Here is a 13,804-nt window from a genome sequence, read left to right on the forward strand (position 1 = left end):
AAGAGTAACTGCAGGAATTAAGCACCAAGAATAGCTTACTTGCAGTCCAGCTTAAAGGTTACCAAGCAAACCAAAAACACCTCAGTTTAGTACAGAGGAATCCACAAGTCATAAAGAAATAAAAAGAGATAAACCTAATCACGTCTTCCTAGACATTTCCTGATCTACTTACATATCTGGGGTTTTAAAAGGGTAGTTTCTGGGTATGATACTGATGATTTTTCATACCTAGCCTCAAGCTTCTTACAGTATAGCTGCTGCCGGTTTCTCTGCAGCCAAGAGAACAACAACCAGACAAAGGGGGAGTTTTTTCACAATTTTAAAAATTTCTAGCCTTCCCATTGGCTCTTTTGGCCAGGTGCCCACTCACTTCTTTTTACCTACGCATAGCAGTGAGACTTTTTAATCCTTTACAGGTAAAGCAATTAGGGTACAGCTGCTAAGGAGGATTCTATAACTAACTGAATGGTTGGGTGATCATAAAAGGGAACTGCCCCGCCCCCCATATATCACAGGTGCTAACCTGTGTGGAGCCAGGTGTGTGCTCCCCTACCTTCAATCAGTGCCGGGGGGAAAGAGCAAGCTCTTCCATGGACAAGTGTGGAGCTTTTAGTGTAGAATAGTGCAGGCCCACCCCCACTGCAACCTAGATAGCATGGAGGCTCCAAGCACTCAGCTAGGACATATAGACCCGCTGGAATGTGCACCCCTCATCCTTCCCCCCACCAACCTCAGCTACCCATCCCAGATAACTAGCCCAGCTCCACTCCAGGCATGGCTCTAACACAGGGGGCCTTCTGTCCTGGGAGAGTGGGGAGCCCTGTGCACCCCTGCTCCCACTGGAGGAGTTACGTGGGTGAGTGTCTGCCTGGTCAAGCTGCAGTTGGTTTCACTCTCTCCAGCACTGTCTCTCTCTTGTCTGCCTGCCTGCCTCTGTAAGCCCATCTGGCTCTTGGTTGGCAGATCAGATCAGGTGGGAGGTATCAAACTGCGGCCCCTTTAGTACGTCACCCTGGGTCGTCACCTGGACTGCCCATGACACACACTGGGTATGACCCGCAGTCTCGTTGTGATCACTTAGGACAGGGGGTTAGGGTGCCCACACTTTGGGGCTCTCTCTCTGAACCAGCACTTCCCTGACCTGCAGATCACTTCACGACATTCAAACCACATACAATTTATTAAACAGCAATAGTAAGAAAAATAAGGAACAAATGGAAAAAAGTTCAGGGAAACAAGGAACCCGCTCTATGGGCAAGGGAAACAACAAAAACACCCATTTCTGGGATGTAAGAAAAGTTCTCAGTCTGTTCCTCACACATCCCAGGCCTCCCTCCCATCCCTGGATGCACTGTGCTGATACCATGGGGAAAACACTTGCTCTGGAGGTGGCCACAGGCCCTAAGGCTCTAGGTGGCAGGCACCTTCTCCCATTGAGTTCACATCTGCCTCTCTGAGTCCAGCCTTCAAAGCCCTCCGGTCTAGCAATGTCTTCCTGTGCTGCGTCCTCTGCCCATGGCCCCACCTTGCTGTCCCCAGCCACTCATCACGCTCGGCTGTGTTACGTGTGCCCGGGCCGGCACCCGCTATCCTGGCTCTGGCCCCGCAGCTGACTGCTGTAGCTCAGTCCTGATTCCCCAGAGGTGTAGCTGCTCTGTGCTGCCCCAGCTCCTGGCTCTGGTCTGCCTCAGCCCCCACCTCTGCCTCAGTTCTGCTGTTCTGCCTCTCGCACATCTCTGGGCTTGTGGTTGCCACATTTCTACTGCATTAATGGCCCAGAGTCACTTAAAAACTAACGCTAAAGAAGCCCGATCTATTTGTTGAAACAAAGTTTTTTATTATTATTATTAACACATTGGTCTATGCATCAAGTAGCAAAGGATTTTTTTCTTAGATAGATAGTACAGATCTGATTTAAAAAAAAAAAAAAAAAAAAGCTACAAGCCCCAGCAGGAGTTCACTCACATTAGCAACAAAGTGAGATGAAAATCAAATTAACATTCAAAACCCCAGTACTGGTACTCGTATCCCGATGGAGGGTTGGCAGATGTTTGAAACAAAAAATGGTGACTGACATTGTTAAAAATAACGCAGATGTAGCCCAAAACGTATGTAGTGGAAAAATATCAATAACAGTACCATATTATTTATTTCTAATGCATTGAAGCATTGCAGCCAAATCCATATTTTGAGTTGAATTAATTTGTTTCTGTTAGCCTCTAAAAGGTAACATTTCATCTCTGCGGTCTTCGTCAGAAGTAAAATATTTCTGCTGCTGGTTATACATCAGTAGTGACACGTGCAATCATTTCTTTTGTTGATGTAAACTCTTTACAACAGATTTTGTATCATTGCATATACACCCTAACATTAAGAATGGTTTTTATAGTTCCTCTTGCATCTTGTTGTGCACTTTTGTTTTTATCCAGTTCATCTGAGAAAACAATCGTTCTGCTTCAGCATTGCTAAAAGGTAGTGACAGTAATGAAAGAGCAAACAAGCTAAGTTCACTAAAGTCTTTCTCCTCGGTGGCACCCATGTATTCGAGAACTTCAACCCAAAACGGCTAAACTTGGTTGTCCTTTTTCACAAACTCCAACATGAAATCTCAACACCTATTTTTTATGTCTTTGACCACAGAAATGGCTAGTGTGTATTGTAAATATTCCATCTTAAAAGCAACTCAAAAACCATCTGTGCAAGGCGGTACATTTTGATTTAGTTGGGTATGATTTGGGAATGATTTAGTTGAGGTTGGTCTTGCTTTGAGCAGGGGGTTGTAGTAGATGGACTTCTGAGGTCTCTTTGAGTCAAATAACTTCCAACCCTAATCTTCTATGATTCTAAGACAATATCATAGTTTAACACAGCAGTCCCGTTCTCAAAAACACAGTTTCAAAACTCTCAACTACAAACTCCAGTAGAATGCCCTCAACTGCTGCAACAGATTCTTGTATTAGCACTTCCCAAATGAAACATTTGCTTTATCATCCAGGCTTCCTGAAGGATTGGATATAGAAAAAATAGGTACATTTCGTGCACGTATGATAAAGAAATTCAGCCTTGTAATTTCTTTCTTTGACTCTGAAAACATAGCTTCTGTTTTTCTGACACAACGTAGCTTTCCATTAGTCCCCGTATGAACAGGGTTCTGGATCAGTTCGGACAGTTTCAGTATCTTTTAGTGTTCTTGAAGTCATGGAAAGGCCGAGTAGCAGGGTGTGTGGGATGGGGGCTGATGGGCGATACTCAAAGAAATCAGGTGATGGTCAGAGAGAGGGAACTCAGCAATGGACAAAACTGCTTGGTCATAGAGTTATAAGACCTTAGGTGTGTGGAAGCAGAGAAAAGAACTGACAGAAGGGAACTGCAATGCATGATGGTTGTTAGCAAGAGTCAGGCTTCGTTAGCAAGAGACAGTCTTTGTTAGCAAGAGTCAAGCTAGCTGTGACCCTGATAACCCTGATAACGCGAGATTTGTAGAAGCGAGGATTGTGTGAGGATTGTGTGAGGATTGTGTGAGACGGGTGAGAAAGAGCTGTGTAAGAAGTCATTGTGACCTCAGTATAGATAAGGTGTAGAAGACCTTGTGTAGATAAGGTATAGAAACTAATTGTATGTAGGCAAGAGTCAAAACAAGTAAGAAAATAAGATATCAAGATGGCCTATGTATAAACAAAATGCAGCTGTCCCTCATTATTTCTGTAATGAAAGGTATAAATGCTTGCTGTAATTAGTTACCAGGGAGAGAGACCTACTTGCTCTCTCCTCTGCACATGTGAGAGTTAATAATAAAGCCTCTGACTTGCTGTACGTAAACAAAATAGTGAGAACTCAGTTTTTCTCCGACAGGTGTGAGGAAGTTCTCACACTGTACTCCCACAATGTTGATCTCAGCCAAACTAGAACAGATTATCCTTGACTGATGATGAGATATCCTTCCTCCTCTTGTCAGGCAGGTTTAAAGTCAGTGGCACCCAGTGATCACGTTCTGCAGGTGTATTTGCCCACTTTGTCACGAAGCTCTTTGGTTTTGACCCCGTAAATGATAGGGTTGAGCACTGGGGGGATGAAGAAATAGATGTTGGCCAAGATGATATGAACATGGTGTGCAATGCCCTGACCAAACTGCTGTGTCAGAGTGGAGAAGAGGGAGGGAGTATAAGACACCACCATCACACAGATGTGGGCAGTACAGGTGTTGAGGGCTTTCAGGTGGGCTTTCTTGGAGGAGATTCTGAGAATGGCCCTGATGATCAGACCATAGGATAAGGCAATGAGCGTCAGGTCAAACCCGATGAATACAAACGCTGTCACTGAGCTGTACGTCCTGTTGACTGTGATGTCCCCACACGACATCTTTGCCAGAGTCATGTGCGTGCAGTACGTGTGGGGGATAATGCGGTTGGCACAGAATGGCTGCCTGCTCAAGAACAGGGGCTCGGGCAGAATGAAGAGAACAGCTCTTGTCAAACCCACAAGCCCTAGCTTAGCAATTCGTGCATTGGTGAGGATGGTGGTGTATCGCAGAGGGTCACATATGGCAATGTAGCGATCAAAGGCCATTGTCACAAGAACGGCTGAGTGCATAACAGCAATCGCGTGAAGGAAGAACATCTGCGTGAGACAGCCATCCATAGTAATTCCTTTCAAATTGAACCAAAATATAAACAGTGCCTTAGGCACTACAGAGGTAGACATGCCAATGTCTGTGAGCGCCAACATGCAGAGCAGCAGGTACATCGGCTTGTGCAGGGTCTGCTCTTTGCCTACAACAAAGAGAATCATGAAATTCCCCAACAGGCTGATAATGTAGAACGTAAAGAAAGGGATGGACATCCAGACGTGAGCAGCTTCCAGGCCAGGGATGCCAGCTAGGATGAACATTGAAGAGTCAGAGGGGGTGATGTTGAAAGCTGCCATGAGGTGATTGATGCATTGATCGGGCTCAGAAAAGGTCAAGGTGCCTGTGAAGGGAGAAAAGCAAAGTGAGGGGGGTTACATGCTGTATAACAAATTGTTAATAACTATAAAATATTTCTCATACTATCTAAAAAGGGGGTGAGCAGTGCATTGCCAACATTTACAGATGGCAACAGAATATTTAGATCATAGTCCAGTCCAGAGAAGGCCTCAGACGGCACTAACCAAGCCATGTGAATGGGTAATATGATGGCAGATGTACTTCTATGTCAATAACTGCAATGTGTATTCCCATTGGATGGAAGAAGCTTGAACTCATCAAATCCAGGAGGAGTGGGATGGGGAATCCTACCGAAAATGCAATGCCATGAGATCAGTCAGTCAATGTTTCACCCTCCGTTGGACTCCTCTGTGTGGTACTGGGCACCCTTCTCACCCAGGATATTGCAGAACTAGAGGGGTTCAGGGAAGGGCAACAAGAATGATCAAGGGCTTGGGGGAAATTCTTATACAGAGAGAGGTTGAAAAGACTGGAATTGTTGCCTTACAAAGGAGATGAATAAGAGGGGACATGAAAAAAGTCTATAAATTTCTGACTGGTAGTGTACATTGAGAATGTATTTCCCCTGTCTCATAACACAATATCAAGAGAACATTCAATTAAACTAAAATGTGGCAAATTCAAAACACGTAAAATGTGAAATTAGACCGAGAAACTCATTTCCACACAAGGTTGCATTTAGGATGAGACTATCCAGTTACAATAATTTCAGCTAAATAAATATTTTGGAAAGCCTATATGGTCACGTGATTCAAGGCACAAGCCAATCTCTAGCTGTTAGGAATTAGGTGACCCCCTCAGGCTGGTCAGGTTGTCTCCCCCATCCACCTGCTGCTCAGTTTCTTACACCTCCTTCTGCAGCACCTGGGGCTGTCACTGTCAGAGGGAGGACACTGGATTAGATGGACCATAAGTCTGATCGACGATGCAACTGCTACATTGGAAATTAGCCAAATTTTCCCCATGGAAACAGACATCCTACTGGGCTTTGACTTTGTGCTCAACAAAATGGACATGACGGCCACACGGGTCTTGGTATTTAAGGGTACATGCCTCAGAGCTGTCCTGTCCATAGGACAGGTGGGATCTGTCACCCTGGGCGCCACACTTTGTGTGGCCCTGCTCCTCCACCCTGCCCCCACTTCAGGGGGATGCATTGGGGTCAGGGCGGCATGGGGCTGGGCAGCAGTGCTACCGGCCTGGCCTGGCGAACCCCGGCTTCTTCACCCCACCCCCACTTTAGGGGGACGGGTAGAGGCCAGGGCGGTGCAGGGCCAGGTGATGGCAGCAGCACTACTGGCCCAGTCCTCCTCTGGCCCACCGGTTCCTGGCATCGCTCAGGGAAGGAGAGGAAGCAGGGGCTTAGAGGCAAGGGTGGAACATGGGCGGAGCAAGGACGAGAAGAGATGGGGGGCTTGGGGGAATGGGTGGAGTGGGGTCGGGGCCTGGGGTGGAGTGGGGGGGTGTCCTGGGCTCCACAACCCCCCTAGGAACTACCCTGACAGGCCTGCACCTTTGTTGCTTCTTTTTTTTCTTTTGGTGAGACACTTTCATGCAGGCACCCATCTTTGTCTGAGACATCAGTGTGACACTCTATACCTCAGGGGAGCACTCTGTAACCCCCATATTCCTCATTTATATATAATTGTGATATTGCATATAAAGCACGCCATGTGAGATATCAGGGGAGAGGTTCTGATCTGCTGAAAGTCATTGTTCTAGCTAAATATGTATATCGTTAGGGCAACTGACGTTATGAGATCATGTTATCATCTAAATCATGCTTTAAGATGGGAAACAGCAGCTCCCCAGAGACAACAGCAAGGAAACTTTCCCAAAGCCTGGGCAGGCGTCAAACAACCATCAACAGCCATTGTCCAGCAAGGGCGTTACACTGCAATGACTCACCTGAACAAGGCCACAGCAGGAGAATTTCTCAACCTTGGCTTATGCAATGCCCACCTGATATGCTGGACTTGTGTCCTCCAAGCACATGAACTAAGGGTGTAAAACAGAATACAGGGGCACCATGCTTGGCATTCAATCTTCTGAGCATCCTTGTTGCTTGCACCATAGGTGGGGGAGAAGACTGAAGACTCCAACAGAGGAGTCTGGGCAATGTTTCAAGGGTGAAAACACTATACTATGAACTGCAATATCTAGTGAGGTGAGAAAAAGTGCTTACTCTAGATGTTGTCCAGTCTCATAGGGTTGAGAGTTTAGACTGCGTGCTTATATATATATATATATATAATTCACTCTTTTCCTATTGCTTATAATCACTTAAATCTATCTTTTGTAGTCAATAAACTTGTTTTACTGTTTATCTTTACCAGTGAGATTTCCTGAAGTGTTTGTTAAATCTGTTCAACTTTGCAAAGGCTGGTGTATATCCACTTTCCACTGATGGTGTGGTGAAACAATTAATAAATGTGCACTACTCATCTTGATCAGTGCAAGACGGTATATTACTGAGGTACTGTGCTGGGGGGATGTGATGGGTTGGATTATAGAAACCCCCCTTGGGGCTACCAACTGAGGTGCCAAGACTACTTCTGTCCCTGCTTTCCTGCCCTGGCAGCTTGGGACTTCAATGCCCTGCCTGGTTTGAGCCAGACCCACTAGCCTGCTGGAAGCCCAGACCCAGGTCTGAACCACGTCCCCTAACAGCTGCAGGCTTAATTGAAAGCAGCTTAAGAAGTGTTCCTGTCTTTAACACTCAGATGCCCAACTCCCAGTGGCGTCCAAACCCCAAATAAATCCATTTTACCCTATATAAAGCTTATACAGGGTAAACTCATAAATTGTTCACCCTCTATAACACTGATAGAGATATGCACAGCTGTTTGCCCTCCCCCCCGCCCCAGATATTAATACATACTCTGGATTAATTAATAAGTAACAAGTGATTTTATTAAATACAGAAAGTAGGATTTAAGTGGTTTCAAGTAATAGACTTGCGTGTTCTATTTTATTTTGCTTGGTAATTTACTTTTCTTACTGTATTGGACATAGCAGACAGAACAAACTGAATACAGATAAAACCTCACCCTCAGAAGTGTTCCAGTAAACTTCTTTTTACAGACTAGTCTCCTTCTAGTCTGGGTCCAGCAATCACTCACCCCCCCCCCTGAAGTTACTGTCCTTTGTTCCAATTTCTTTCAAGTATCCTTTGGGGTGGAGAGGCTATCTCTTGAGCCAGTTGAAGACAAAATGGAGGGGGTCTCAGAGGGGTTTAAACAGACTTTCTCTTGTGGATGGATAACCCCCCACCCCCTCGTGTATAATTCCAGCTACAAGATGGAGTTTTGGAGTCACATGGGCAAGTCATATGTCCATGCATGACTCAGAACTTGCAGGTAGCTGCCATGGTTCACATGCTACCTTGAACAGTCTCATAGACTTCTTATGTGGATTTGAGCCTTCCAAGATCCATTGTCTGTTAAGTGCTTCTTAAGATGCAAATTCCTTTCTAAAGAAGTTGACCAAATGCCTTACTATGCGTATTTAAAATCAAACAAGTAGACAGCCAATATTCATAACTTCGAATACAACAATGACACATGCATACAAATAGGATGAATAGATTCAGTAGATCATAACCTTCACAGAGATATGTTACATGGTATATGTAGCATAAAACATATTCCAGTTGTGTCATATATACATTCATAAGCATATTTCCAGAAAGTCTTATGGGGTGCAACGTCACAGAGGATTTGGCTAGAACCTTTCCCTGTGTAATTCATAAGTGGCTCTGGGAGCATTCATGCAATCTAGCTAGGTGTGGAGCTCCACATTTGTTTGCTAGTGAAGAGCAGGAAACCCCTCCAGGTGCTGTTATCACAAATCACAAAGCATTGTGAGAGAAGGCCCAGGCTGGAGACTTAAGGGGGCCCATCGAAACCACAGTCCCAGGCTACACCCCGGGGATCCCATCACAATACATTAATTGTTAACTGACAAGTGTAAGCAGCGACACGTGTCAGCAACTCAGCTGCTTACCCTTCTCATGAATGAATATTGGTCAAATTTGCAGTTGGCACAAAAACTGGGTGATCGTAAATAATGAAGACGACATATCACTGATTGGTTGGTCACTCTGGATTGGTTGGCAACCTGAGTCAAAGGAAACAATATGTGTTAAGCATTGCCAACTTTCAAGCTGTATACAAGTACCCCAACTTTCACAATAAGCCAAAAATCAAAGCTAATTCCATTTCAAAACAAGGCCAGAAGAAGCCAATCCCTAAAAGAACTACAACACTCGGTGACTAGGCCCCCGGCATGCAGTTGGGACTATGGTGGGCTGCTGTACACCTCTGAATCCTCCTCCCCGTTACCCCTGCTTGCCCCCTCCTTGTCTCACCTTTCTAACACCCAGGTAACAATAAAACATGAATGGCAACAAATATAAAGGTTTGGGGGGGGGGAATTAGTTACATGGTAACTATTAATTGGGTGAATAAATTCCCTGATAGTATCAGTCACACTTTCGGGTCAGTAATGCTACATCCTAAGTAAGGCACATGTTATTCAAAACAATCTTGTTCAGTGCCTGGAGATCAATATTAAATCCTGACACAGCAAAGCTACGGGTGCATCACAGAGCAATACAACCAATGGAACAGAGAAGCTAGTCATTCCTGTTTCCTGCCCACTAAAATTTACCGAAGAGAGACGACCAGCAGTATGGGTAACCTCTGACATGACTGGACAGTCCTGTGCAGTAACTCATTACATTTATAAATAAAGACATTTGTATGTAAAGGCCTCATTTGTAATGTCATTACTGCAAATTTCTGTTTTACTTCTCATACACACAGCACTGTGGAACATCCCAGTATTTCAGAACACTCAACCTACTTCCAAGAATAATACTGGTGGTAACTGTAATTGCCCTAATAGGAATTTGCCACAAGGGCCAAACTGCACCACTGAGACTGGAAAAGGATTGTTATGCCTGGATATAAAGTGCTGTCGTATATACACATACTTTCTATGCATACATACCCATATGTAACATACCAATATATACACCATATCTACATTATTCATACATATTAATTATCTAAAATTGCTCCCAAAGCTTAATCATAAACCTGCATTTCAAAGTCATGGTCCTGAGCCTAACATTCCCAGGTCTAGTATAAGGGACTAAAAACAAATTGCACATTCCCTCATACGACCGATGGACAGATTTTATTTTCCAGTCTATGGGACAAATGGGGCATAAATGTGTGGATGGGAAAGTAAGGTGGCCACATAACAGTGTTTAGCCCAGTGGGCCATCTTCAGTCCAGGCATTATGCTTTTCTGGGACGATGGGGGAACATCCTCCCCATAAAAAGACAAAAAGTGGGGGAATGTAGTAGGAAAAGAGCCTGAGACAGAAACCCTTGTATCAGAGGCCTGGTATGAAGCTTGAGTCCTGAGCTAAAGTAGACAAAGCTTTACTTACATAAAGGAAAGACAAACTGTGAGGAAGAGGTAGGACCTGCTCAGGGAATTTGACAAGAACTGGGCTGATACTGCAGAAATACACATTCCTAAGGAGTGCTAGTCAGGGTGTGTTCACACAAACACATCACAATATCAAGTGGTACCAGACCATCCGAATATCAAAGATGGTACAAAAATATTCCCCAAGGATAACAGGAACACACTGACCCCTCTGAAAAGATAAGGTCAGGATGACAATACATAATAGAGATGTTTTTATCGAGCCAGCATGTAGAAGGAGATGGGTGATAACTAGCCCCGTCGGGGGACAGTAACTAATTATGTCAGAGGGCCAGTACGTAACCTGTTTGTAACTCAGAGGGAGGGTCTTTGTCTAGCCTAGGGAAAAACGAAAAGTCCCGCTGTTCACTGAGCTGGTCGATTGTTATGGGCATACATGTGTTAGTCGTCCGTTAGATTCTGCAGGATACTAGTACTGAGCTTCATCAACACCAAACCTGTCTTGGTTTTTGGGGAGTTCGCTTAAGGTCTACTGTGCCCATTGTGTGTGCAGAGCTGGGACAGCACACAGCCAAACATCTAACCACAGTTACCAGGGTGCTGCTGGAATCGGGCCAGCCTAGGATGGGGAAGGAGAGGTTAGACAGGGGGTCAGGTTGAACCAACTGAGGAGCAAAGATCAATGATTCTTTCCATTGCTGAAATGCCTGAAGTTACGTAAATAACATTCAATAACAACGATTGGAAACCAAACTGAGTAAAGGTTGTGACACCCAGGCTGCAGTTCTGTAGCTTGCAGGGCCAAAGAGGCCATGAGATGCACCCACACATACTTGGGGACAGGAAAGGTCCCAGCACTAGACTTGGACCAACAATCAAAATGAAAATATGAATTTCAGCAGTGCTGCCCACCTGTCTGTGTACACCCTTTGCCTGCCCCACAACTCCCAGTGCTCCCCACCTATTCGTGTACATACCCCTGCCTCCCCACATGCTCCAGCGCTTGCCTGCCTGTCCGTGTACTCCCTGTTTGCCCCAACCACACCCAGCACTGACTGCCTCTCCATATACACCCCATGCCTACTTCTGCAAAGTCCAGAACTGCCCACCTGTCCATGTACACCCCCTGCTTGCCCCCACAGCCCCCCACACTGCCTGCCTGTGTATACCCCCTGGCTGCTCCACAACCCCCAGAGCTGCTGCTTCTCTGTGTACACTGCGCTGTTTGCCCCCACAACCAACAGCGCTGCCCGTCTGTCCATGCACCCTCCTGCTTCCCCACAAGCCCCAGCACTGCACACTTTTCCATGTACCCCATGCATGCCCCAACAACCCTGAGTGCTGCCTGCTTGTCTTTGTACCTGCCCCCTACCTGCCCCAAGCATTGACCGCCTGTCCATGTGGGTCCTCCACACCCACAATTTCCAGCCCTGCCACACAGTGACACCCTTCACCCAGGACCAAAACTAGGTGCCAGACCCCACAGTGACAGGCACAGAAATACCTTCTCAGACAAGGTTAAACTCAGTGTCTGCCTGCACCGGTGAAATGGGGGAGATCAGAATGAACAGCCTCTCTGAGGGCGAAAGGAATCCCAGAATCTGCTCAGTCTGTGCAGGGTGTTGGGGGTAGAAATCGAGAGAGCGGGAAGGATTGACTCCGGAGGCAGGACCATTCACTCTATTATCACTGTTTATTGCATCACAGTTGCTATGGATACTACACTCCCTCCCCACACACACACACACTGTGCATTCCTGGACCTCCTCTGCTGAGATTTCCAACCCTGCCTGGTTTCCTCCATGCCAGAAATATGCTTTTCTTTTTATTGTTTTTTGGTGCTTCTCGTCCTCTCCAGAGGCACAGAGAAAGTAGACCCCTTCCTGAAAAATTTACTATCCTCCTTGTTCTGAACCTTTAAGCCTGTGAGTTTGAGATTTCAGTGTTTCTCCTCTCAGGCTTTGGCTGCACTTCCCAACAGGCCAGTGGAGTCGCTGAACTGGAAAAGTTGAGCGAACCAGAGGGAAAAACAGACAGATAGGAGGAAAGAGGAAGGGTTCCAACATTATCTGCCTTTTTGGGGTCTGTCTCAAGTCAAGAACTAGGTGGGCAGAAATTCACCAGCACGGCAACTTGAACTGTTTTGTATTATCAGAAAGACTAAGGGGTTTGCCTGGTAAACTGGAACTATAAATGTAGTCGAAATAGTTTAGACAAATTCTTGTTTTTATGATCAGGTTCTTGTCTCTGACTGAGCCCTGAGCACTAATTTTAATGTAGAAACAAACAACTCACCAAAATCCCGCTCAGCAGAGAGTGGAAATCTTACAGCGACAGGAATGCAGAGCTTTGAGAATCAACATATGAATCTCCAATGTCTGAGACTCAGCATGCCGGCCAACGACCTTTATAATTCACCTGTACAGTCCCTGAGGACTCCCCGGTTGGCTAGGACTCCTGGAGGAGAATTCCCTGAACTCCATGAAGAGCAGAAAATAGACCCTGGAAAAATTCATCTGGAGAGCCTCCCCAGGGAGTGATGAAATGATTTGCAAATACCAGGGAGTGATGAAATGATTTGCAAATACCAGGAGTTCAGATTTTCCAGGCAAACTGAATCTCACAGATTGTTCATCCCGGGGCCGGCTCTAGGTTTTTTGCTGCCCCAAACAAAAATTTTTGGCTGCCCCCCAACCCCAGCCCTGGGATCCCTCCCTCACCCCCCTGCTACCCCAGCCCTGGGCTCTCCCCCCCCCACCTGCACCCCCTGCTGCCCCAGCCCTGGGCTCTCCCCCAACACACACACACCCTGCCATCCCAGCCCTGGGCTCTCCTTCCCAACTGCACCCTCCTGCCGCCCCAGCCCTGGGTCACTGGTAACTCACTCCCAGGGCGGGTCATTCAGCAGGAATTTTAGATGTGCACAGAACACAGCCAGGATTGGTTCCCATATGGTTACAGAAATGCTGTAAAGTGGAACAATTTTCAGCTTGTGTGATTGGAGGATATCTGGATGCATATTATAAGACTGTCCTACGTAAATGAGGAACAGTTGAGGTGCCTTTATTATTCTTTTGGTCCATTCTTTGTTTCTATGGGGAATTTGCCAATGCCATATCACTGTCTTCCTTTTAAACAAATAAAACTAAAAAATAAAAAATAAAAAAGGCAATGGCTATTGAAAATAGCAATTCCAGTCCTAATAGCCACTGAGAAGCATTTCTTGCTCAATTTTATCCTACTTTTTCTACAGCAAGTTCCAGTGAATCAGTAGATTTGATTCGGGAAAAATGAAGTAACAGTTGCCCAAATTGAACTGGAGCACTCCTGAATTGTGAGGGTGTTCGAATCTGGTGC

General features: G+C 45.8%; 1 protein-coding gene across 4 annotated transcripts; it reads right to left on the minus strand.

Annotated features, from left to right (window-relative positions):
- Positions 1–3,980: 3,980 nt before the first annotated feature.
- On the minus strand, positions 3,981–13,032 carry LOC128830261 (olfactory receptor 52E2-like). Of its 4 annotated transcripts, none has more exons than XM_054016052.1 (3): positions 12,743–13,032; positions 8,990–9,103; positions 3,981–4,967 (listed from the first exon to the last, which is right to left on the minus strand). In XM_054016052.1, exon 3 carries the CDS (start codon positions 4,921–4,923, stop codon positions 3,985–3,987), a length of 939 nt encoding a protein of 312 aa, XP_053872027.1. In that variant the 5' UTR covers positions 4,924–4,967; positions 8,990–9,103; positions 12,743–13,032; the 3' UTR covers positions 3,981–3,984. The 4 variants fall into 4 exon arrangements, with proteins under 4 accessions (XP_053872027.1, XP_053872026.1, XP_053872028.1 ...); XM_054016051.1 differs by lacking the exon at positions 12,743–13,032 and adding an exon at positions 11,952–12,077; XM_054016053.1 differs by lacking the exon at positions 8,990–9,103.
- Between the last annotated feature and the right edge of the window lie 772 nt (positions 13,033–13,804).

Source organism: Malaclemys terrapin, chromosome 1, assembly GCF_027887155.1.
Source record: "Malaclemys terrapin pileata isolate rMalTer1 chromosome 1, rMalTer1.hap1, whole genome shotgun sequence".
Lineage (NCBI taxonomy): Eukaryota > Metazoa > Chordata > Testudines > Emydidae > Malaclemys > Malaclemys terrapin.